The sequence below is a fragment of the Zingiber officinale genome, chromosome 8B (genome assembly GCF_018446385.1).
Source record: "Zingiber officinale cultivar Zhangliang chromosome 8B, Zo_v1.1, whole genome shotgun sequence".
Lineage (NCBI taxonomy): Eukaryota > Viridiplantae > Streptophyta > Magnoliopsida > Zingiberales > Zingiberaceae > Zingiber > Zingiber officinale.
The window spans coordinates 33,936,706-33,961,976 of record NC_056001.1 but is presented as its reverse complement, the minus strand read 5'-3'; the positions used below and the strand labels follow the sequence as shown (position 1 = coordinate 33,961,976).

Genomic DNA, 25,271 nt, shown 5'->3' with positions numbered 1-25,271 from the left:
GGACAATTGCCCTAGCTAATCAGTATACTGCATTTAGGAATAATTAGTGCTCCAAATGTTTAACAATTGGGAAAATGAAATATTTGATATGGAATAACTTTCATTATTTTGATTATCTGGGTAGATATTTTGATTATGTAAAACTATTGACAGAATTGTTTAATATGATGATGATTTATTTTGAAGATAATTATTGTATAATATATCTTTTATACGTTAAAAAATTACTAACCATATTATGTTTTTTTTTTAAAATGTTCTGTCTATGAATCTGTGTGATTATTTTTATATTTTACTTATAAGGGTAAAATGAGAATTTTGACTAATTTTCATTTCATAATTTAAGCCAAACAAAGCAAGAATAATATCAATTTTATTATCTATACCAAGTATTCATTTCCATTACTATTAGCTCCTTAATCAAAACTCATTGTCATTCCTATTATCCAATATATATCAAGTGCCTCATCAATTTGAATATGTCATCCCAAATGACCTGACCATTAGTATTGCAAATTACTTACCATATTATGTTTTTTTTTTAAATGTTCTGTCTATGAATCTGTGTGATTATTTTTATATTTTACTTATAAGGGTAAAATGAAAATTTTGACTAATTTTCATTTCATAATTTAAGCCAAACAAAACAAGAATAATATCAATTTTATTATTTATACCAAGCATTCATTTCCATTACTATTAGCTCCTTAATCAAAACTCATTGTCATTCCTATTATCTAATATATACCAAGTGCCTCATCAATTTGAATATGTCATCCCAAATGACCTGACCATTAGTATTGCTCTACTACCATAGATAAAGATTTGACAATATGGATTATTGTGGAATTTATTCCATATGCTTAGCTCCCACACCATATCCTACATTTCTTTGTCATTATCTGTTGGGTTACCCATTATGAGTACTTTCTGATTTATTTTGGTAGTCGGTGGAAAATTTTTGTAGGACCAAATTGATCATCTCAGACTCGACGTTATCCAGTCTGATTAATTATTTTTTTTCATAATTTTTTGTCATAATTAAGGTTAAATTCTAATAAAGATTGAGAAATTATTCTTTCATATGATGATGATTAATTTTCATTTTTCTAATATATTTTCTGTTAATGGTATAGAATAATCGTGAAAGGTCATTAGACGGATAACAGATTTTAATTTTTCACATAATATATTATGATGTCTTGCGGTTATGTTATACTTATGCATGATTTCTTACCTACGTTTATAAATAGCCATGACAGAAAATCTGACACACTCTAATGCTTTCTCAATTCTCTTAACTGCTGCCCGAGTGACATAAATATTAGGGAGAATCTATATATTCCATAATAAAAAAATTGATAATTCTAATGAGTTTCATTGATCATCTATTAGATAATCATAAATTTTTTTATTAATCATTAAAATAAATCGAAAAATACAATACAACTGTCAATCCAGAAACATAGGGAAAATAAGAGAATTCAAAATTTTGACAAATATTCGGAGGTGATTTTTTTTAATTAAAAATTTATTTATTTTCAAAATTAATAAGGTAAAACTTGAACACCTTGCATTAATAAAAAAGGTATTTTATTAATAAATTGGGAAGTGCGAACAATTCATCAGTCCGCACCTAACGTTATAGAATTGTTATCCTTGTAAGTAGTACGTCGAAATTAGGAAAATAAATGCCTCATTATTTAAGGAAACGCTTGATTGTTGCATGTAGTAAAGGGGTTTAATAATTTTTTTAAAATCAGGAAATCAATTCTGCAAATCAATCATTTGATAACCAATTTTGCTATACCGTGTGGGCTAATTTATTTTTAATTTTTAATTTTTTAATTTTATTTTGTTTTATGAAACGGCTTCGAGGAACAAATGGTTGACGTTAAACTGGGATAAAAATCAGCGGTTGAAAATCTCCAAAGAGTAGGATGGACGGTTCAAGATTCGTCCCAACTCTGCCCTGATTCAGGGCGCCAGGAAGCATCCAGACTTTGCCTGCGCGATCGTTTTGAGGCTGTTCAGTAACAAGCACACATCCTTTGGTCCATAATTTATGGGTCAATCATGATGATTGGATTCTCTTGGTCCGTAAATTAAAACGGGAGGAGTCCGTCTGTTCCGTAACCAGCTTTGTGATTAGTGGCAACCGTGGGTCCCACACCTTGTCTTTAATGATAATGGAAGTGATTAATGTGTAATCAAAACATTTGGACGCCTGTTTTTATTATTATTCATTTTTCTACTGCTGCTCCTTTTGTTCCCTTCCACCGTTTCTCCAGAGCGGAGAAGACGACCCTCGATCGCCCTCATCTCTGATAAAAAACCTCGGTCCTTTTCGGATCCTTTCCGAATCACTCTCGCGGCCGCACACTGCCCCTTTGGAACCCTAATTTCGTCTCAGGTGATTGGATTTCCCTCGTTTTATCATCCACTGGCAATCTCCCCTTTTTAATCCCTCTTTGTTGATTGTCGATTTGGGAAATTTCTTGAGCACTCGCCTAATTGCACAGCGGTTGATTCTCGTTCGTTCGATCTCTCACTTTTCTTTTCAGAATGCGGTTTTGTGCCCCTTGTCACTCTTGTTTTTTTTTCTCCCCCTTGTTTGCCTCTCATGCTGGATTTCTAAAGGTAAAGGTTGTTTTCGAGATCTCTGTCCCTTTCTCCTTTTTTTTTCTCCGTCAGGTAGTTTGTAGATTCATTTTTCTTACCTCTTAATCTCGGATATCCTAGCTAATCGTAGTGTTTTAGACATTTGTTGTTTTTTTCAGTGCGTTGTGGTTCCGTTTTTACGTTTCGTTTATTGATGTTACATAAGATGATGTGTGTTTCGCTTGTCCTTGCTATCTGAAATTTAGGTTCCTAGACAGTCTCCAACACTTGATCTTGTCCCGTTGATTATTGTGTTATTTGACGCAAGTGACATTTTTTTAGGCGTTTTCATGAAGAGGAGGATGCTGTAGACGATGCTAACAGACTAGTTGGACGCGTCACAACCATTTTAAGGGATTATTTTTTTCCCCTTTGAACTCCATAATTTTGATGAGCAGTCATTATATCAGTTGGACAATTTGTTTGATAAAAAAATCTTGTTAGTATGCGGTCAAATTGCTTGTTCTATCTTGCTGATGTTCGAGTTACAAATTCCTCGTCGGTATGCTGACTCAACTTCCTGCTAGTTCATGTTCTAGTACCTAGGCATTTCATTCATTCTATTGCTATGCATATTCCACTAGATTTTTATGTGCACAAATCTAGTTTTCTAGATTTTGGAAGGCCCATTAATGGTCTTTAAAGTTTGTCCAATTATTAATTTTTTCCAACTGTTACAAGGCACATTCATGGATAAGCTTTTTTTAACATGCACATTATGCATATAGGACAGAATTATTTATAACTATTACTGGATATTGAACTAAACTTATTCAACATGTAATTAATATGCTAATTTTTATTCTAACACCTTTCTTAAATGGGATGGAATCATTGTATGACTAGTATTGTGTGCTGAGAAAAAGAATAAGGAGAATAATACAAGTCATTGAAAAGATATGGATTGATCAAATAACAATATTTATTGAATAGGCAATGAAAGATATATAAATAAAAAAAATTTATGAGTCTATATTTGAAGTGCGTGTACAATAACAACAACCAAACCTTATCCCATTAGATGAGGTTGGCTAATTTGATGTGCATGTACGAACACTATAAATTATAAACAACTGATCTTGTTTTTCATGAGAAATACTTATATTAGTAATAAATCAATACAGTTTTACTCCTTTCTTGATCTTATCTAGGACTTGAGTATTTATAGATTTTTCTAAACCCACCTAGGTTCATGGGCCTTCTTAGTCATATGATGGACTAATTAAATTCAAATTGATTAATCTAATTATTTTTAATTATTTAATTAAATATTATTTTAAACTATTAATTAAATAAAATATATTAATTAAATTAAAATAATTAATTATTAATAAAAATAACAATAAGTAATTCTTAGATAATTTTTTAAGTTATTAATTAAATGCAATTAATTATTTTAATTACGCTACCTAGGTTGAGAGTATAGGAGATTGTCAGATTCCTACTTTCGTAGAAGTGATAAAACATTGATTGTCTTCTCCTTGATAATGCCCAAGAATAGGTGTCAATGTTGGCGTATCTGCTTCTGGCTTATCCACCTCTGCACAATAGTGAATCCCTCACCTTAAGTTCTCTCCCTCTCAAAATCATAAGACTCCATTTCATGTCTAAATTTACACATTCGGACATCCCCACTCCTGTACTTTGGTAAAGATTCTCAAGTTGGAACCGGAGAAATCAAAGCATTACTTGATCTAACTAATTTCAATTCAAGTCGATATCTCTAATATGCCAACTAATTACGACCAATTAATTAAAATTTTGCTCTAATTTAACCTTCATTAATCAATATTTCACAAACTCGGATGGGTATCCAATTTCTCGCCCAAAGTTGAATGGGCATTACATGATCCCAATCCATCTCAGTCAGTAGGCTGATTCTGCCCACCATGATTTGAAGCATTTTAGACTATTTAAGATTAATTGATTTCTCTTGAAATTAGGGGATGTGTAGGCGTTAGTGAAAACACTTTAAACATCTTGAGATTGATCAAGTTCTCCACTTGTTTAGATGATGGTTAGGCACTAGATGGAGGTACTTTGGATGCCTTAAGATTGATTGATTTCTTCAGCTAATTGGGTGATAGTTGAGTGGCAACAAAATGGACGTCAAGCGAGTTAAAATCAATTGATTTATTGCCCAAAGTAGAAAGTAATGATGGAACCATGATGAAGTAGTTGTAGTAGTCACAATCTCTTTCATCGTCATTATTATGCTTGGAGAGGGAGGAAGCATAAATGAAGCAATATAACTTGCACTCCACCTTAAAGGATGTTAGAAACTCAATGGGCAGAGAATCACCATCAAGAGTCTTGGCTTGCATTGACCACAATGATGCTAAAGAAAGAAGCAGTTATTGGTAAATCTCAGAGATAAGGTTCGGGAAAGAGATTAAGTCTTTTGGTGCTTTAAAATGACATATAGAGGTCCTCAAGCATGAGGTTTGGGGAGTAGCGATGAGATAGGTAGAAGATCTCAAAGATAAATGGAAAGGAGATTGCATCTCCTTACAAGAATAAGTAGGCTTTGCTCTTGAAGGGAAGCACGTGAGAAATATTTCTTGTGAGGGAACCATGATGAGATGTGGCAGATGAGCATCCACTGGTAGGTGGGTGCAGTATGGAGAATTGGTCAAGATCTATTGCAGATTTACTAAACTATTGAGAGACCTGATTGAAGAATCACGATAAAAATTTGAGAAGTAGTTGGTGATGTGTTGGAGGTGTAAGTGCATGTGGATGTTGATATCTGGAGTAAAGACTAAGGAGGATGAAAGGAGCAGGCATTGATCGCAAAGCATTATGGAGGAAACACCGGTGATAATGATGACGAGTGTGGAGATTTTCCCAATGAACAAACCAACAGGATGGTGATGTTCACACTAGTGGGTATAAGATATAGTGAGAAGCGGACATGGCTAGTAATGTATGGCTAGAGGAGTAAGGACCTGACTATGGTTGTGGGAAAGAGGAGATGATTATTAGGCCTATGTATTGGGGAAGATAGAAAGTTAGGGAGATGTATCTCGTGAGAAAATAGAAAATAAAGGAAAGAAAATTTTTGGAGTTGTTTTCTTAAGGAAATACAACATTATAATTGTTAAAAGACCATTTAAACTCGTTTTATTTGCTCCCTCTTAACACAGGCAGCTAAACCAAGTAGCTCACTCACTGCATGATATTGCTTGTGGCCAACCCTTGCTATTGGGAGTGTTGTTTGCTGTGGAAAAGAGGTGAGGATTACATGCCTACATTGTTCATTTCCCGACAATTGCAAGCACTTGAGTTTAGAGCTCATGAGCACATCAAAAGTACAATCATCACTCAAGTCACATGTTTCAGGTTGTAACGTAGTTAAGGAGGGTACACTATTGATGAAGTCTTTAACTTTTGACATAGAAGATTGGGCCAACAATGCTAGTAGCAAGATTTAAAATTGAGTCATGCTAGAGTTTCAATTTATGACTAGAATGATATAGTTTGGTACTGTATTTTGTCGTGCCAATACAGCTTCGATACTTTTTTAAAATATAAAATATATTAATTAAAAAATATTTTTTTAATTAATATTTGATTACTATAAATATTTATTATTGAGTTTATATTTGAGATGATGAATGTTGAGTTCAAGTTTTGACATTATCTCATAAAATGTTTAATGCTTATTGAGTCAAAGTTGATTTTTAGTTAGCTAAAGTTCACCAATTAAAGATGACGGGATCAAATAGGTTTAAACTGTATTTAATTTGGATTTATTTTGATCTGTTTAAAACTAAACCAAATTTATATATAGAATAATTTAATTCATTAGTAGTATATTTTATAAGGTTAGAAATTATGTCATATTTATTGTTCTATCGTTTATAATAATATGTCTCCCTCATCCTTAAAGAGGTTTTTTTTAACCTTATGAACAAATGAAGGAGGGAAATAAATTAAATACTTTTTGGTCTCTATTTACCTTCTTGATGGATGAAAGAGGGGAAAAAATTTAAGATGTAAATGACAAAAAAAATTTACAATTGAGAGAGAAAAATATTAATGGAGGGAAAGAAATTAATTGTGGAAAAAATTAAAATAGAGAAAAAGATGGGAAAAAAGGGAAAAAGAAAAAGGGAAGAGTGTGGTGGCAATGACCTCTCGTGGTGAGGCCATGGCTAGGCCGGCCTCTGTGACTAGGTGAGGCTGCAGATCCTCTAATTAGTAGACTCCACCATATTCATAAGCTCCACCAATCTTCTTTGTTGCAAATCCTAGAAAATATAATAAGTATGATACAAAGTTACATAGTATTTAAAGGTTTCGTGAGCATACTAATGAGTAACAAATTTATAGGAAATTTTCAGAATATGAAAGATTTTGTCTAATACTAAAGATGAGGTATCTAGAGGAACTTGCCATTTAACTGGTATATGAGAGCCATCCACAATAGAAAAATGTGGTAAATGAGATAGATGAAGGGGAAGAAATTTACAATTACTTGTTATATGTGAAGATGCACCAGAATCATATAATTTTACCAGGAAAGTAAAACTTAACTGTTGTTGTAGTAGATTCTAGAATGGCTCATTTCCAACAAAATTAATAGATATTGTTGTGGCTGCTAGAGTATTTTGAAGGCGACGATATTGTGGTGGCTTCAAGTGGGTGGTCATCCATACTTATTCCAACAACATTCTGATGGATGATTAATGTGACCATAATGTACATAAAGAGCGTTCACATCCATGTCATTGTCCTCTACCTCTATGTCCTCATCTAGCTCAATGAACTAAATGAGTTATGGGTTGGGTGAAGAGGTGGTGGTACTTGATGTTGCTTGAAGGTTTGTGCTAAGGCATTTAATAAAGATGGTACACTTACATTGATAAGAAATTGCAAGCGGATTGTATTTATAGGGATTATCTATCTGGACAAGAATTTTGCCACTTTAAATTCTTTATGTTAACGCTTTAAAATTTTACGATCCATAGAAATGGATGATGTATGGCTAATTCATTCCATTTGCTACTTGGAGAGCAAACTATTTATGCACGAAATGACTCTTATTTCAAGTTTAAAATATCTTTATATACCCGGTATATCTAGTTGGCATTTTGTTTGTGAGAGACCATTTGTCGCAGAGCTCGTAATTTTTTTGCATGCAGAGAGATATATTACAGATAATGATATTGTTCATTCTATACTATTGAGGTGCCATGTAAAAACAGTTAAAGTGATGTGTACGTTGCCAAATCGAAAAGGTTGCATCTTTCTCATATGGAGGTGGTAATGATAGATCACTATCCTCCCTATAAGAGCCAACGAGAGCTTTAAATGCTCAAGCCTATAAAAGATAATTGGTGTTGTTAAATCTAATATTAATTCCAATAGAATTATTTGATTTAGGATCGATGGTAGAGGTGGACATCATTTTGAATGATAAAATAACAAAAAAAAAGGTAGAAACCTGCAAAAGTCATCATTTTCTTTCAAATGCTTTTTAACATTTTTGTATTTAAATTACATGATTTACTTGGAGAATGATTAGGTGGTGAGTTCACTCCATCTCAATTGTGAAGTGGAGGCAAGGATTGCAATGACATGTTCTTGTTATCAGTTTTGATCAATGACAATGTGTGGGTGGTTGTAGTTCAGGGGTCTCGTGGATGAGCCAACCATGTGTAACTGGCACCATAGAAAGCTAGGGTTTATGGCAACAGAATTGCATGAAGACGAAGCGAGCATAGGTGATGGCAATGCCTTAGTCGGAGTAAGAGAGAATGCAACACGACTACCATGTTGAAGCGAGAGAGGAGATCAAATGATGGTAGTGTCCTGACAAAGCATAGAGGAAGCAACACAACTGTGAGGGGTAGCATGAAGCGATAACCGATCGGAGGTCAAAAAGGATTCATCAAAAGAGAACAACTCATGGGTGTCAAGTGATAATCAATCGGTCAGTAAGGGTTTATTAGAAGAGAACAACTTGTAGGCCTTAGGTGGTAATGTATAGTGTGGAATGCAATCACGACCTCTGATTGTAGTTCCTCTTGTGGAGGTGGTAGAGAGAGAGAGAGAGAGAAGAGGCCTATTATTTCCCGTCTAGGTAAACACATGACTGTAAAATTTAACTTATTTGATTATCAAACCTTATCCTTGCTAACAATGTTATAATTATTTGTAAATCATATATATGGGGACACAATCATAACATCGTATAACTAAATATAAAGATGTGATACTAAATTGGCTCAACATGCATTTAAAACTATGGTTGTCAATCTCAAGTGGTCTTGATACTGTTTGGTTGAATTGAATTGGGATTGGTTCTTGTCAATCTGGCTTGACTCCATATGTCAGATATGGGTCCAAGGATTGGTTAGATCATTAGGACCATCTAGATCAGGAGGAATTGGGAGTTGTAGTAGAACTTGGGATTAGGAGAAATGAGTCTTTCTGGGTCTCAATGTCACTGTCAGTTACAAGATTATTCTATTTGTGACTTGTGGGGATCATTGGATTTCTTGGGGCTAGTTCTAACTGCAAGAGTAACTGCCAACTAGCGATGCCATTGGTTTGCATAAGAAGAAAGGAGATTTGCTTCTTATTTGTACAAGAGGAAGGAGTCCAATTAGGGCTTCATTTTGTGTGATCTTGAGGATAGTAGCATGGTCACATGAGAAGGTGCTTTATGAGCAATATGGAAAATAACAAAATAAAACAGAATGAATGAGCTTTTTCAGAAAATTTTGCTCATAAAGCACCTTCTCATGTGACCATGCTACTATCCTCAAGTTCACACAAAATTGAAGCCCAAATTGGACTCCTTCCTCTTGTACAAATAAGAAGCAAATCTCCTTTCTTCTTATGCAAACCAATGGCATAATGAATGAGCTTTTTCAGAAAATTTTCTATTATGAATTTATTTACTCTTTAACACAATATTCTGATTAAAAAAATATTAATTTGCTAAGTAAATAACAACAAGCAAGCTTTCATCCCACTTAGTTATATGGATCCTTCTATGCCATAGGCTCGATTCCATACTATATTCTTATCTATATTTAAATGAATTTTATCATGTTTTATCATTACTAATCATGTTTTTTTGGGTCCTCTTTCTCAATTAATATGCATATTTGTGTCTCACATCACCTTTAAATGTCTCTCGAAGTTTACCTTTAATAGATGTAACCCTGATTTTTTTTAATGTTATTTTTTATCATGTCTATCGTTGTATGCATGCACATTCACCTTAACATTCTTATTTCTGTTCGTCTACTTGCTTCGCTTCATAACCTAACATTTAACTCCATATAGCATAACAAGTATAACTACTATTTTGTAAAACTCCCTTTTAAGTTTAAAGGTATCTTATGATCACAAAGAATACTTGACACCCTTCTTCTTTAGTTCAATTGTCATGCTTATATCATATGTAAAATATCTCTATCAACCCCCTTTATCCTTTTGGAAAAATGATTCTAGATACTTAAAACTTTCAATTTCATATAACATTTAATCAATAATAGTATTTGGTAATATCAAATACAATAAGTGATAGGGTTAATACCATTTTTAGTGAACAATTAGGGTTACAGATTTAATGCCATATGATATAATGCCATATTAGTACAACAACAACAACAACCAAGCCTTTTCCCACTAGGTGGGGTCGGCTGTATGAATCCTTTTACGCCATTGAGCCCTATCTCCTATTATATCATCATCTATATTTAAATAAATTTTATCTTGTTTTATTGTTGCTAACCAAGTCTTTTTTGGTCATCCTCTTCCTCGTTTAATATGCATATTTATCATAGTTTCACATCGCCTAACTGGAGCATTTATTGGTCGTCTAAGTACATGTCCGTACCATCTTAAACGTGTCTCTCGGAGTTTGTCCTCAATAGATGCAACTCTGACTTTCTCTCTAATACTCTCATTCTTTATTTTGTCCATCTTCGTATGTCCACACATCCATCTTAACATCCTCATCTCTGCAACTCTCATCTTATGCTCATGTGCTCGAGTCATAACCTAACATTCAGCTCCATATAACATAGCAGGTCTAACTGCGGTTTTATAGAACTTACCTTTAAGTTTAAGAGGTACTTTACGGTCACATAAAACACCTGACACTCCCCTCCATTTCACCCATCCTGCTTGTATTCTATGTAAGACATCTCTCTCAATCCCGTCCATCGTTTTACAAAAACGATCCTAAATATTTAAATCTCTCAGTTCCGAACAACTCGTCCTCTTCTATCTTAACAATTATTTCATTACTTCTAATATCACTAAACTTAAATTCTATATTCTATCTTTAATCTACTAAGCTTAGAACCTTTTCCTTCTAGTGTTTCTCTAAGATTTAAGCTTAGCATTTACTCTTCACACGCCTCATCTACCAAAATAATATCATCTACAAACAACATGCACCACAGTACGTGTCTTGAATGTGCCCAGTGAGTTCATCCATAATTAGTGTAAAAGATAGGGACTTGGGTCGATCTAACCCTATCTTTATTGGAATGCTTCAGTTAATCCGCTTGAAGTCTTTACTCGTCATTACATCCTCATACATATCCTTAATTAGTTCAATATATGTTACGCTAACACCTCTCTTTTCTAAAATTCTCCATATAATTTCTCTTGGGACTCTATCATGCTTTTTCTAAGTCAATGAATACCATGTGTAGATCTTGTTTTTCTCTCGATATTTTTCAATTAATTGTCTAAGGAGACGTATAGCTTCTATTGTCGACCTTCCAGGCATGAACCCAAATTGATTTTCCGTCATCACGGTCTCCTTTAATATTTTTTCTATTACTTTTTCCCAAAGTTTCGTAGTATGACTCATTAGTTTAATACCCTTATAGTTTGCACAATTTTGTATGTCTCCTTGTTCTTATATAAGGGAACTAGGTACTTATCATCATATCGACATTCTTTTCGCTTTCAATATCATGTTAAATAATTTTGTAAGTCATTCAATACCTTGTTTCCCAAGCACTTCCATACTCTATCTAATATCATCCGTCCAATGACTTTTCTATCGCAGATCTCATTTAAAGTTTGTTTTACTCAAGTTGAATTCTACGATAAAATTAAAATTTCTACGCTCATTTGAGCTAATTAAATTACCTAAGTTAAGTTGGTCACCAAACCTTCATTAAAAAGTCAATGAAAATACCTCTTCCACCGCTCTTTTATATCTCCATCATTTACTAAGACCCTATTACATTCATCTTTAATACATTTTATTCGCTAAGATCTCTTGTTTTCTTTCTCTTACTTTAGCTATTCTATAAACGTCTCTTTCCCCTTCTTTTGATCCAATTTTTGATATAAGCGCTCAAAAGTTTCATTTTTCGCTTCACTCACTACTTTCTTAGCTTTTTTCTTATCAGTTTTTTAAGTTTTCCTCGTTCTTACAAATATATAATTCCTTATAAGCTATTCGTTTTTCCTTCACTTTCTCTTGTACTTTCTCATTCCACCACCAAGATTCTTTATTTAGTGGTGCATGTCCCTTTGACTCATCGAGTACACTCTTAGCTACTATTTTCAACTTTGATACCATCTTATCCCATGTTGTATTAGAGTCATCGTATATTTCACCTAATGCTTGTACTTCTACCTTCTCCTTAAATATATTTTGTTTTCTATTTTTTAATTTCCACCACTTAATTCTAGGAATTGTATATATTTTCTTTCTATTGATACTATGTTTGAGGCGTATATCCAATACTATTATCCTATGTTGGGTAGTTAAGCTTTCTCCAGGGGTGACTTTGCAATCTTTACAAATCTTTCTATCCTTCTTCCTAACCATAAGAAAGTCAATTTGCGATTTATTATTTCCACTTTTGAATGTGACTAAGTGTTCTTCTCTTTTCTTAAAAAACGTATTAGCTAATATAAGGTCATATGCTATCGCAAAATCTAATATAGTTTTTCCTTCCTCATTCCTCGTTCCAAACCCATAACTCCCATGTACTCTCTCATATTCCTCATTTTTCACTCCGACATGCCCATTTAGATCACCTCCTATTAAAATCATTTCATTTAGTGGAATATTTTATAATATTTCATCTAAGTCCTCCCAAAATCTTGATTTAGTAGCTTCATCTAATCCTACTTGTGGTGCATATACGCTAATTATGTTCATAGTTTCTTTCGCCACTATTATCTTAAGGGTTATAATTCTATCCCTTTTTCTAACTACTCCTACAACTTCATCCTTTAACAAACTATCTACAATGATACCCACTCCATTTCTTGCTTTACTCTTTCCAGTGTACCATAACTTAAAACCCGATTTCTCTATCATCTTTGCCTTCTCGCCTATCCATTTTGTCTCTTGTACACACAAAATACTAAGTTTTCTCCTAATCATCATATCTACTACCTCCATTGATTTACCAATGAGAGTTCCTATATTCCATGTTCCAAATCTTAGATTATTAGTTTTCCTATCATATTTGTTCTTATCTAACCTATGGTGTCAGAACTTTTGCTTATTTAACACTACACCCAAGTTCTCATGGAGATGTAGCGGTCTTTGCTGAGACGTTACAGTCGGACCCTGTAACGCGAACTCTTGCATATTTATCACTACACCCGAGTTCTGAAGATGTAGCGGTCCTTGCCGAGACGTTACAGTCGGACCCTGCAACGCGTTCCTTCCGGGGAACAACCTAGCATTAGTACAATAATTTAATAGATTCATTCATTGAATATTTGTCATAGTTTGACGCTGGCTGGCAACCTAACGCAACCCTCCTTTATCCGGGCTTGGGACCGGCCATGACCGGTCATCATGGGCGGAGTTATAATGCCATATTAGTATTAGCTAATAAATTATAAAAGGTAATAAAATTGATAATATGTAATAGCTAATAAATTATTTGATTGATTATGTTAATAACTAGTGTTATTTATCTCAATAATAATTTATATTTAGTGATATATAAGGTGTATCATTCTTAGATATTAAAATCTTTTATTATCTCATATATTTATTTTTTAAATCTTTTTTGGATATGTATTTTTACGTTAAGATAGGGTTACATCAAGGATCAACTCTAAGTTTCTATCTTTTACATTAATTATGGATGAACTCACTGGACACATCCAAGACATAATATCGTGGTACATGTTTGCAGATTATTTTGTTAGATGTGACAAGTGACGGAGTAAATGTTAAAATCGAACCGTGGTCGGAAACACTGGAAGTGAAAGATTTTAGGCTTAGTAGGATAAAGACAGAATATATAAAATTTAAATTTAGCAATATTAGAAGTAATGAGATAATTGTTAAGATAGAAGATGACGAATTGTCTAGAACTGAGAGCTTGAATTATTTAGGTTCATTTTTGCAAAAAGATGAAGGGATTAAGAAATATGTCTTACTTAGAATACATGTAAGATGATTGACATGGAAGAGAGTGTCAGATGCAAGGTTTAAAATCTCGAACCATGTCGAGGTTTCGGTTCCAGACCGGAACGATACGGTTTCGGTATCGTATCGTACCGTGCCGATACTGTTTCGGTATTTTTTTATTTATATATAGTAATTATTAGATAAATATGTTTATTGTGTATAATTTAAAAATAAGCCATATGTTGATTTTATATAAATTCTCAATTATTGAACAACTAATATTGTTAGAAAAAATAATTAAATATAATTTTATTTAAAAAAATTGATCTATCAATAACTTGAATTAAATTGATACATTATAATATGTTACCTTATTAATACCAAAAGGAGTGACATGAATCAGATGGAAGCATTGGTTCTTGTAACATTCTACTTAGGTCAACTCCATAATTCTCCAATGCCCAGATTAAATAATCATCCCATGACATGCAATATTGATATTGATTTCTCCACATTTCCATCAGCGTGTCTCGATTCATCACTGGATATTGGATTTGAACTGGCACCACTGAAATCGGAACGGGTACAGGAACAGGCACAGGATAAGGATAAGCATACGTCCCTGAGCTCTGGTACGATGGATCACCATATGATGCATCAGAGTTATAATAAGAAGGTTGCGAGTATGATGAACTTCGACTAGAATCAATCTCAGCTAAACTCTCCCGCATATCTTGATAATTATAAGTTTTCTTTTGTTTGCCACCCTTATATCGACGCTGATATTGAATAACGTTACTTCTAGCTCCATGATCATAATCTTGAGTTGCATGTGTGTAATCTATCTCACATGTCCATGGCTCCGCCGGTGCTAGAGTAGGGAGAACATAATTTTTACCACTAGATGCATCACCACTGTCGTCACTTCCATGAGTACTTGCACTGCTATCAACATCACTATCCTCATTTCGAAGTTCTTGTCGGACCATAGTGTCAGAAGGTGATGAAGTTTCATCACTGTCATCATGTTCTTGCTCATCAATTGCATCGAGTGGATTTTCTCTAATGCTCAATTGACCCTTTCATGTAAAAGCAGGAGGTTTACCTTTTTCTTTCTTTTTAGTAAAAATTGCAGGAACTTTGTCTTTGTTTTTGCCTTTATCTATGGACTTTGATTGGATTTGGGGTTGAGATGTTTGAGAATGTCTAGACCGAGATCCAGAAAATCGAAATTCTTGATCAAATGCTTCATCATTATCTTCTTCCTCACAGATATCTCCTCTAGCTTGTTTTTTTTCAATTTCTTAAGTAAGAAATTGAGATGGTCGTGGTGGGTCTCTTACTTCATCAAGTAATGGATTCTCAGCCTCAACAACGCTCCACCAATCCATCATTGGATCATTTTCAGCTTGGAGAAATTCAATATCAAATGGGTCTACATTACCAGACTCTTGTTCTTCATTCTCTTATGTTATTGCTCTTAGTTGAAGACGCATATTATAATGAACGTAGACCATCTTCTCCAAGCGACGATAAGAAAGACGATTTCGTACTTTTGTATGAATGAGAGAGAAAGTTGACCAATTTCTTTCACAACCACTTGAAGACGTTGTTTGTGAGAGAATTCGTAATGCAATCTTTTTCAAATTTAGAGCAGATCCTCCATATTGTAACCACCATTCAGCTGTAAGATAAATAAGAACAAAATTAAAATATTATTTATATTTGTTCACAAAATTAGTAATAATTTTTACTATACTTACCTGCATCCATTTTATATCTGCATGACAGTGCAATAGGATCGCTAAAAGAACCATATGCCTCTCGAAATAATCGACTTTCATTAATAGTCTCAGCAATTGATTCTCCATTTGTATGCAGTCTTGATATTACATGTCTGAGAGCCACTAATAAATCATCATTTGTGCCAAGATTATAACGGTATTGATATGCCGGATTGAGATAATAACCTACGATAATTAAACATATATAATTATTAATAATAATATTAATTTATTAAAGATTCTTTATCATTAAAAAATACGTATCGGTCAAATGAATATATTTTCCCATTTGATTGTCCCATCGTGTAGTGATTATATCAATGTAATGTTGATACTTGGTTGGTGATTGTAGATGCCTCTTAATTTCCTCTTTTGCTTCATGAATTAGGCGGTAAACGTTACCCATTTGTGGCTTCTTGTCCATATCAATTTTGCGTAGAACAACGTACAATGGTTCTATTGCTATAAGAATCTCTGCGATATAGTTCCAAAATCTGACAGATATAATAATTTTTTGCACCTCCTTACCTTCAGTCGTGTTAGAATATCAAGAAGCCTCCCAATCCTCAGAAGAGGACATAGCCTTTAATCCGACTTTTTTCTGATTCAACGACTTTAACAGGAGAAAGTGAGTAGCAAACCTAGTCGCTCCTGGTCGCAGAATCTCCCCATCAATAAATTTCCTCATTAATCCATGAACCCAATGATGGTTATAGAGGAATTTTGTTAAAGATTGACCTTTTTTTACTACTTTCTTCACTATATCAAGCTTACCGATATCTGCCATCATCAAATCGATACAGTGTGCTGCGCATGATGTCCAAAATAATGTTTGATACTGTTACTCCAATAACTCTCCAGCCCTCTTAAAGTTGGCACCATTATCTGTAATCACCTGCACTATATGTTCTGCACCTATCTCTTGAATTATACTATCCATCAAACGATATATGTAGAGTGCATCATGATAGTTTGTAGTTGCATCAATGGATTTATGAAATATCACCTTTCTATTGCAGTATAGTAGAAAGTTGATAATGCTCATCCGTGTAGGTCCTGTCCAGCCATCACACATCAATGTAACCCTATATAAGCTCCATTGCTTCTTGCATGATAGGATCCAAGTCTTGATCTCCTCCACTTGTTCATCTAAATATAGACCGGCAATTTCATATGCAGTCGGAGGTTGAATACAAGGACCAAATTTTTGGATGTTGGACACCATGCTACGGTAGTATGTGTTGTTTGCTGCATTAGGGGGAATATGATTAAAATAAAAAAAATTAGCAATACTTTTACCGATTGATTTCTTCTCTTTTGAATATGCATCATCAATCCTAGTCTGTTTGCTAGCTTGGTCTGGGAATTCCAGTGGATCAATATCAGCAATATCGACTGCACGTCTTCGTCCCATAGAAGGAAAAAAACGACCAATACCGCCTTGTGTTGAAGAAAGACGAACGCTTGCACTCCTTCCTAATATTGATGCAGTAGTTGAGCCACTTCCACTGGCACCAGAGCCACTTCTATATCGCATATTTTGCTCATAGTCATATTGAGTTCGAGAGGTGCTGAGAGCTGCTAAAAAGTCTTCATCATTTGGAACTTCACCATGATCTTCAAATTCATCATAGATTGGTTCTTTAGAGCTTCGGCTATCAACGAGTTCACATTGTTGTTGTTGTTTATATTTTAATGCTTTTTTGCCATCAAGTTCGTCTTTCATTGTACGACGAACTTCTTCAGAAACTTTTGGACAATTAGAAACATCCGGATATCCACCAGCAAGATGTTGTTTTAGACGTGTGACTCCACCGCCGCGTCCAATCATATCACAATGCAAACATTGTCAATGGAATCGATTTTCTAATCGACGTGCTTGTCTCCAAGCTGGATCATGAGATTGTTGTTTGGGAGTCATTGCCTATGCATTATAAAAAAATTAAGAATAATACACATTTCCAGGTAATGATCATCATTTTATAACGTTAAGAATATATTTATCATTAATTATAAAGAGCAACTTTCTAAAATTTGAAACAATCTCCTAAAAATATTAATTCACCTTTCTCAATTTAGAATGATTAGAATTGTAAAAGATTATAAGTGTTTTATTAGGAATCATAAACATGACAGCATACCTTTATCCAAATTTTTAAAATAAAAGACTAGTAATATTTCTAAACATATTACAAAATTACAAAAATTAATATTGATAGATCCAAATTTTAAATTAATTCTAAGATAAAAAAATATTATCTATAATAAACATATAAATTAGCATAAAGATGTAACTTTATATATAATAATTATTCAAATTAATTAATTAATTAATTATTATTTGTAAAAATATAAAATAATAAAAATATCAAAATATAAATTTAATTTATTAGTTTTTTTTAGATTTTTTTTTAGATTTTTTATTTTTTTAGAATATTAGAATATAAATCTGAATTATTATTATTTTTTAAAAAATTTTAAATTAAATTTTAAATAATAAAAAATATTATAATATATATCAGATTTCTTATAATTTTTTAAAAATTTTAAACAGATTTTTTATAATTTTTAAAAAAAATTTAAATTCAATTTAAAACATTGAAAATTAATTTTTCAGAATATTAATTAAAATTTTAATTTTTAAATATTCAAATTTTTATTGAGAAAATTTAATTAGGATTTAGAAAAACCTATTTGAAATACCATAAGCGAATACCATACCAACCTTAGGAATTGCAATAAATTTAAATTACATATATTTCCTTACCCATACCCCGTACCCCACCTTAGGGCACACGCGGGCAGGGGCGCCGACAGCAACGAACGATCACGCCGCTCGGTAGCGGCGAATCGCAGGGGTCCGGCGGCGTCGAAGGCGTCCGGCGACTCCTTCGGCGCCGTCTGCGATGAATACGAGATGGAAATCGTATCTTTGTCGCTGCTCGCCCGCCTCGTCGCTGCTAATCGCTCGCTCGCTGGTACGTTTTTATAGGATTTTTGCTAGCGACAGAAGGAATCGAATCGATTCCTTCTGTCACGCGATCGATTACAGAAGGAATCGATTCCTTCTGTAATCGATTGCGCGACAGAAGGAATCGATTCGATTCCTTCCGTTGCGCGATTTTTTCGATCGCGAGTGTCGCGCTTGCTGGCGCACATCAACGAGTGTATCACGCGCCGAAAGCACAACGCCACGCATGCGCGTATCACGCGTCGAAACTTCTGCGTGTCGAGTGCCGGTTTCGGCTGGGTGATGGAACGGTAAAAACCGTCCGTGCCGCCCGACACGAAACGGTATTCTAAACCTTGGTCAGATGTTCTCTATCATCGTATAGTACCCTTAAAACATAAAGGGAAGTTCTACAAAATGGCGATTAGACCTGTTATGTTATATGAAATTGAATGTTGGACTATGACTCAAGTACATGAGCAGAAGATGAGAGTTGCAGAGATGAGGATATTAAGGTGGATGTGTGGACATATGAGGATAAATAGATAAAAAATGAAAGAGAAAGTCAAGTTGTATTTATCCAGGGAAAACTTTGAGAGACATGTTTTAGATGGTGGTACAGACATGTACTTAGACACCAATAAATGCTCCAGTTAGGTGATGTGAAACTATGAGAAATATGCATATCAAATAAGGAAGAGGAAGATAAAAAAAAGACTTGGTTAGCAATAATAAAACAAGATAAAATTTATTTAAATATAGATGATGATATAGTCGGGGATAGAGCTTAATGACATACAAGAATTCATATAGCCGACCCCATCTAGTTGGATAAGGCTTGATTGTTGTAATTGTTGTAGTATTTCTTACCCACTTTGATCCATGGATCCTACCAATCCAATATGGACCACCTTGGAACAACCAATATCAATAATATTCCAATATTGACAACCATGAGACATTTATCATTATGCTATTGTTGATTCTAACACCAACATTGATTCCACTTTTACTTATCATAAACAATGTTCATGTATTATTTATCTTTTTGTAGATTGGTATTTTGCACTATTATGTGGTGTGAACCTGGATGGAGTTTTTAGGATAGTTATTCATAAAAGTGTATGATTTTTATAATGCATGCAATTCATGTAGTGGGTACCTGAGTTGAATGGCATCGCGCAACAATTTTGTCTAAATGTTTTGAGCCTGAATCGGATGTAAAATAGCCAGATAAAATGTATGGCGTCAAGATCTGAGGAAGAATATCAAGGTATGATCACGTTTCGCTGTACTTCATCTGGATAATTCTCCAATCTTATTTACGTTAATATTGTTGATTATGTTGCAGGTTTTCTTCTCAATCATCAATCCAAATGCTGAAGTTGTTGGCTGTTGATTTGGATTCATGATTTGTAAATGTTTTTTGTTATAAGAGTAGCTGCTGGTCTTGTTGTTTTGCTCTGACTTACTGGTACCATATAAAATAGCTAAGACGGGTGCTCTCTGTTGTGTGGCCGCTGGGCCACATGGACCAAAATCTAATACTTCTGGAAGAGATTGCTCCATGGATCCAAGTGAACCTCATTGGCGAACCAATTCAAGCTACTCACCTTATTTATCAAGGAGATGGGACTGCAGTTCTCAGTCAGATGAACTATCAAATAGAGTTCATGAAGCTCCTCTGACTGGGTCTTCAGTGTCTCTGCATAGTAAAAGTGGCAGACAAACTAGGAATAATGACCTAATTCATCACCATTCTGTGTCTGATGGGGCACTATCTTATTCAGGGAGCCCATCTGACTATCTTCAAGCACGACGCTGGATACCGTGTGTGCATAGATATGATCTTGGGGAATTTTCTACACCTTCAGGAGGTATCTGATTAGTTTCTCTTACTGACCCGATTATGAATGCAAGTTAGTTTGTTTCTTAAGTCTCTCCACCTGCCTCTAAAATTTCATTCTCTCTTCGGTAGAATTTTATCATTTTCATTTTAGATGTCTCTATTTTGTTTTGTAACTCATGTTGCATTGGAAAGGGTACCTAGATTAGGTGGCAAGGAATTTAAGGACGCTAATGTTCTTTAAACTGAGATTAGTTATCAAATTATCATGTAGAAGCTGGGAAAGATTATTACCGACTTCTGGAAACTTCATCGTAGCTTAAGATCCTAATGGGTCCTGGAATTATTGTGGATTCAGAGCGAGTGGAGTTCAGTTATCAACAGGTGTTGACAGAAATTGGTGAATATATGTACAATTGATTTTTATTAGATCTGAATGTATGTACAAGTGCTAGGATCTGGAATTACTTTTTCTTGCAAATGAACTGCAACTGTTAGATCATATCTTGCAAGTACTTTTCTTGGTAAACTAGTTTTAAGTTATCTTGATTATATAGGGTATCTACTATTTGAAAGTACTCATCCAGGAAGTAACATATAGTATGCATATGAACAGGATTACAAATTGCATTCACATCACCAGTAGCAGGATAGTTTTTTCTGTACTTGTTTTGAATCTTTTCTAGAATTTGATGTTTAGATAATTTAAAATTTTAAATCTAGTAAAATCTTCCTTCGAGAATGCTGTACCAATTGGGAAAAATCCTATTTAGAAATACAATACTGGTGTTGGAGAAGTTTACATTTTATGTCTATATTGGTTAATGCAATTTTAACATTGAACTAATATGTTTATCTTTGCATCGTAAGACTAAGTTTTAACATGTTTTTTCAGAAGTAAAGACAGAAGAAAGGGTATACGAATTCCAGTAGTGGTGCACTGTGCTCACCCTCTTTAGGTTTTGTTGGCAGGGTTTTAAAACCCCTGATTTTATTTTTGGATCATACTGATAATGAGAGTATGGAAGTGCCCCCAAGTATTTGAGTCATGATTAGTTAAAGTTTGGACACACGATATGGAGTAACCTAATAGCAAGAAGTTTGTTAAGTTGATCCTGCTTGATCCAAACATCATACTGGTGAGGATACCAAAAGTGATCTTTGCAATCAACAGTATGATCCAAACATCATACTGATATGAGAATTAGCAGTGTATTGAATCAGATGGATTCTAAACCTTTTCTGATTCAAACCACTGGATCAAACCATTTAGTGAGTGAATCAAATTGAATCATGAATTGTGCGATTTTGGTAACACTAGATTAATCCTATAGTCTTCAAGTATCCTCTTTTGGTCGAGCAGATGCCAAATTTTAGTCTTCTCTAATATGCTCATCTCTTGGAGTAAATATCAATCTTTACTGGTCCATCGCTTGATAACAATTCGTGTGAAAAGTAGACGATGCACCATAATTCTTTCTGCAACCTCTCCCAAATTAGCATCCATCCTCACAAATTTCAGAATCATTAACGATCTCAGTTTGATGGGGAGTAAAGGAAGAAGTAAATAACATGAAGTATGTTACTAACTTATCCTTATATTTCTCTCTTGCAGTTCGTCATGAACCATAGTCCAACCACAAACCCTTGAGGAGTAATCCAGCTTGTATCATCAAACTACTTCTTTGTGGCACTAATATCGTATCTTCATCTCATTGTCATCAAGTGTCTTTGTCAAATTCACTTTATTTTTGAGAACCTTTTCTAATTTATGTAACAAGATGATACCTCTATTCCAACTTGAGGAAGAGTGTTAAAGAGTTATTGGACTATTTGGGTTGCTAATTATGTATTATGGGTTTAGTTTCACATTGGGGATTTTAGTTGCGTTGCTCATGTAATCGTTGTCTTGGACAAAAAAATAATGCAATGTCCATGACTCCCAATTATGAAGGGACAAAACTGTAATTGTCAGGAAATACTTCTTGTAGGTCATCACCCTTGATAAGAACTAACAGAACCTTTTTTTTCTTTTAATAAAATAATACATTAAATCATTACTGAACAAAGTTACAGGTTGATATGTGGATCGTACACACAAGGATGGCCATGGTAGAATCAAGAAAGGAAGGGATTATAGGTGATCTTGCACTAGCAAAAATTTAGCAATAATTCTACTTTCTATATATTTAAAATTTGAACCATCATGGACACCTATATAGACAATTATTGATTTTGAGAGTGCAGACCATGTAAATTCCCCAGACCAATCCAAGCTTGACCTTGTTCATATAAGAAAAAAAAAATCAAGCTTTAGCTCAGCCCAATATTAAATGAGCTCAAATTTGTGTTCAAGATTGTCTATTAAAAGGAGTATTGATGAACTGAGTTCATGCTTTTATAAGATCCAATAGATACAGATTTGTCTTTATAAATTAGCTACAAGTAGATAAAAAAATTGTTTCATAAAATATAATACATAATATATTTTCTTCATGGTATTCTTCGTATATTTAAACAAACAAGCTAAAGAAATAGCGATTATAAAAAAGACTTGTAGGCTTGTAAAATTAGATTGGCTCATGAAGGTGAAAGTAGTTGAGCTCACAAGTTTTCAAGTTTATTCCTATATCTTGTCAACCTTTACACATTTCAAGTTTTTTTTTAAAATTTACTTTTTCATATTGAATGGACATAGATGCTCTTATTGTTTTGAGTATCAATCTTGTTCATGAATATTTAGTTCACGTACAACTGTACTTTAATATCTCTACAAACTACTATTTAGTAAATACTTTCTCAATGAGCCATAAATGAGCATATTTATGAGCAGTTCTTGAGCTTTGTTTATAAACAATGATCATATACCATTCAAAATCTTTATTCACAACATGTATGTGATCAAGCTTTTTCTTTTATTTGCACAAATTGTTAGAGCTTGTCTATTTACTGATTTATTCATGCCGAATAAACATAAATGAACTATTACCAAGGGAACTACCAATCTTGTTTTTGAACAGTTGGTATGCTTTAGTCCTGAACCCAAAGTTGATTGCCAAGTATTTTTCACCTTTCACCTTTCACCTTTCACCTTTCACCTTTCACATGCAGTTCTTTAAGACTTGGTAGTTCATTGATGAATATAAAATCAAGAAAATATCAGTGTATTAAGATTAAGGGGTTGTTTCAATTTCTAAATATTTATAGTTTCTGTGATTGTTCAAGAAGGTTTTAATACTAGACCTACTGATGATTAATTGTTAACAATTCATTTTATGATGTCAGGTGCAAGGCCTGAAGCTTCCTTTTTCTCTAGGGGAAGTGAGGTAATATTCTTAATGTTTTCAATGTGTTAATTTCTTTGAAATTGCTACTATCACTGTGCTCGTTGCTGGTTTTAACTATATTTTTTTTTAAATAAGCAACCCCTTTCTTCATTTGGGTTGCAGGGATGCGTTGCTGTAGCAAATGGTATTGGTTCTCCATTTTCTCCATTAGAATCTAGTAGATGGGCATCCACTAGCAAGCAGCCCCGTCACCTTTCAAACAGACGATCATTCATGTCAAAGCCTATTTATCCACTTATGTTCCAGAATCCTGTCTCAGATTCTGATATCCCTAGAATGGCTGAAGCAAGTACCAGTGGTGTGAGAATGCATCATGAGAATAGTGGGGCTTCACCTATGTGGGCCGAGAGAACATTGAGTCCTGAACTTAAGTTCTGTAGAGCTCTAACTGAACTTCGGAAGATGGAGGCTTCTCCAGATCTCAGCATGAGTTCAAGGAGGGAAGGACTCAGATGGAGTTACTCAAGCAGCTATGATTTCAAGTTTGATGGAGATTCTGTTGATATCACAGAAGCCATTGATATTGAGAACCAGAGATGCCCTAGTAACACAACAAGATACCAGAGATGCGAGCTTTGCAAGAGGTTATTGCGTCAAAAGTCTCCATGGAGTTCTAACCGAATAGTCAGAAGCACTGATATGCCAGTCACTGGCATTCTCCCTTGTCACCATGTTTTCCATGCTGATTGTTTGGAAGAGACCACTCCGAAGAGTCAAATTAATGAACCTCCATGCCCCGTGTGTCCAAAATCTCTCAGACAAGAAAAACAGACATCATTTTCAGAGCATGCCCATGTGGCTTTCAAGTCTGCTAGCAGCAAGGGTCAAGGTGCAACAGTGACCAGTGGATCAGGCACTAGTAGAAGCTTGAACCCTCATCAGATGGAGGATGACATGAGGAGAAACAGTTCACTGGCAGAGCCACACCACAGTAGTTCGTCGACTAAGAAACACATCAAAAAGCGTTTATCTTTCAAGGGCAAGATAGGAAAGGATCTCTTGGGGGCCAAAATGTTCTGGGCCAGCAATTGACAAAATCATTGAGTGCCCGGTCAGTGTCCCATTTCTACAATGGGTTTGTAATAGTTGGCCTTGTATATCATCAGTGTTGGCCCTTTTAGTGTCTGAAAACTTAAGAGAATAATTACACATTCCAAAACAGATCATGTCACCTTTCACTGTGCCGACTTGGCTATGGAACATTTCGTGAACTTCTACATCCAACACATCAGCTCTGTTTGCTCTCTGGTGTATCGGGATTGGTTTTTGTTTGTGCATTAAAGGACTTGTGCTAGTTGATATTCTGACTTTA

At 34.2% G+C, this 25,271-nt stretch overlaps 2 protein-coding genes across 2 annotated transcripts; one reads left to right on the top strand and one right to left on the bottom strand.

Annotated features, from left to right (window-relative positions):
• Positions 1-2,222: 2,222 nt before the first annotated feature.
• LOC122015106 lies at positions 2,223-25,183 on the top strand. Its single transcript, XM_042571795.1, has 6 exons — positions 2,223-2,413; positions 2,944-3,163; positions 19,922-20,039; positions 20,118-20,643; positions 23,898-23,938; positions 24,062-25,183. The coding sequence occupies exons 4-6, from the start codon at positions 20,334-20,336 to the stop codon at positions 24,989-24,991; spliced, it is 1,281 nt and encodes a 426-aa protein (XP_042427729.1). The 5' UTR covers positions 2,223-2,413; positions 2,944-3,163; positions 19,922-20,039; positions 20,118-20,333; the 3' UTR covers positions 24,992-25,183.
• LOC122013664 lies at positions 16,658-17,647 on the bottom strand. The gene has a single exon (XM_042569904.1). It carries the CDS (start codon positions 17,645-17,647, stop codon positions 16,658-16,660), a length of 990 nt encoding a protein of 329 aa, XP_042425838.1.
• Positions 25,184-25,271: the final 88 nt, after the last annotated feature.

Coding starts and splice junctions, on each gene's coding strand:
- LOC122013664 (XM_042569904.1), bottom strand. CDS start 17,647: ATGATTGGACGCGGCGGTGGAGTCACACGTCTAAAACAACATCTTGCT.
- LOC122015106 (XM_042571795.1), top strand. CDS start 20,334: ATGGATCCAAGTGAACCTCATTGGCGAACCAATTCAAGCTACTCACCT. Junction 20,644..23,897: donor ATTTTCTACACCTTCAGGAG/GTATCTGATTAG, acceptor TTATGATGTCAG/GTGCAAGGCCTGAAGCTTCC. Junction 23,939..24,061: donor TTTTCTCTAGGGGAAGTGAG/GTAATATTCTTA, acceptor TTTGGGTTGCAG/GGATGCGTTGCTGTAGCAAA.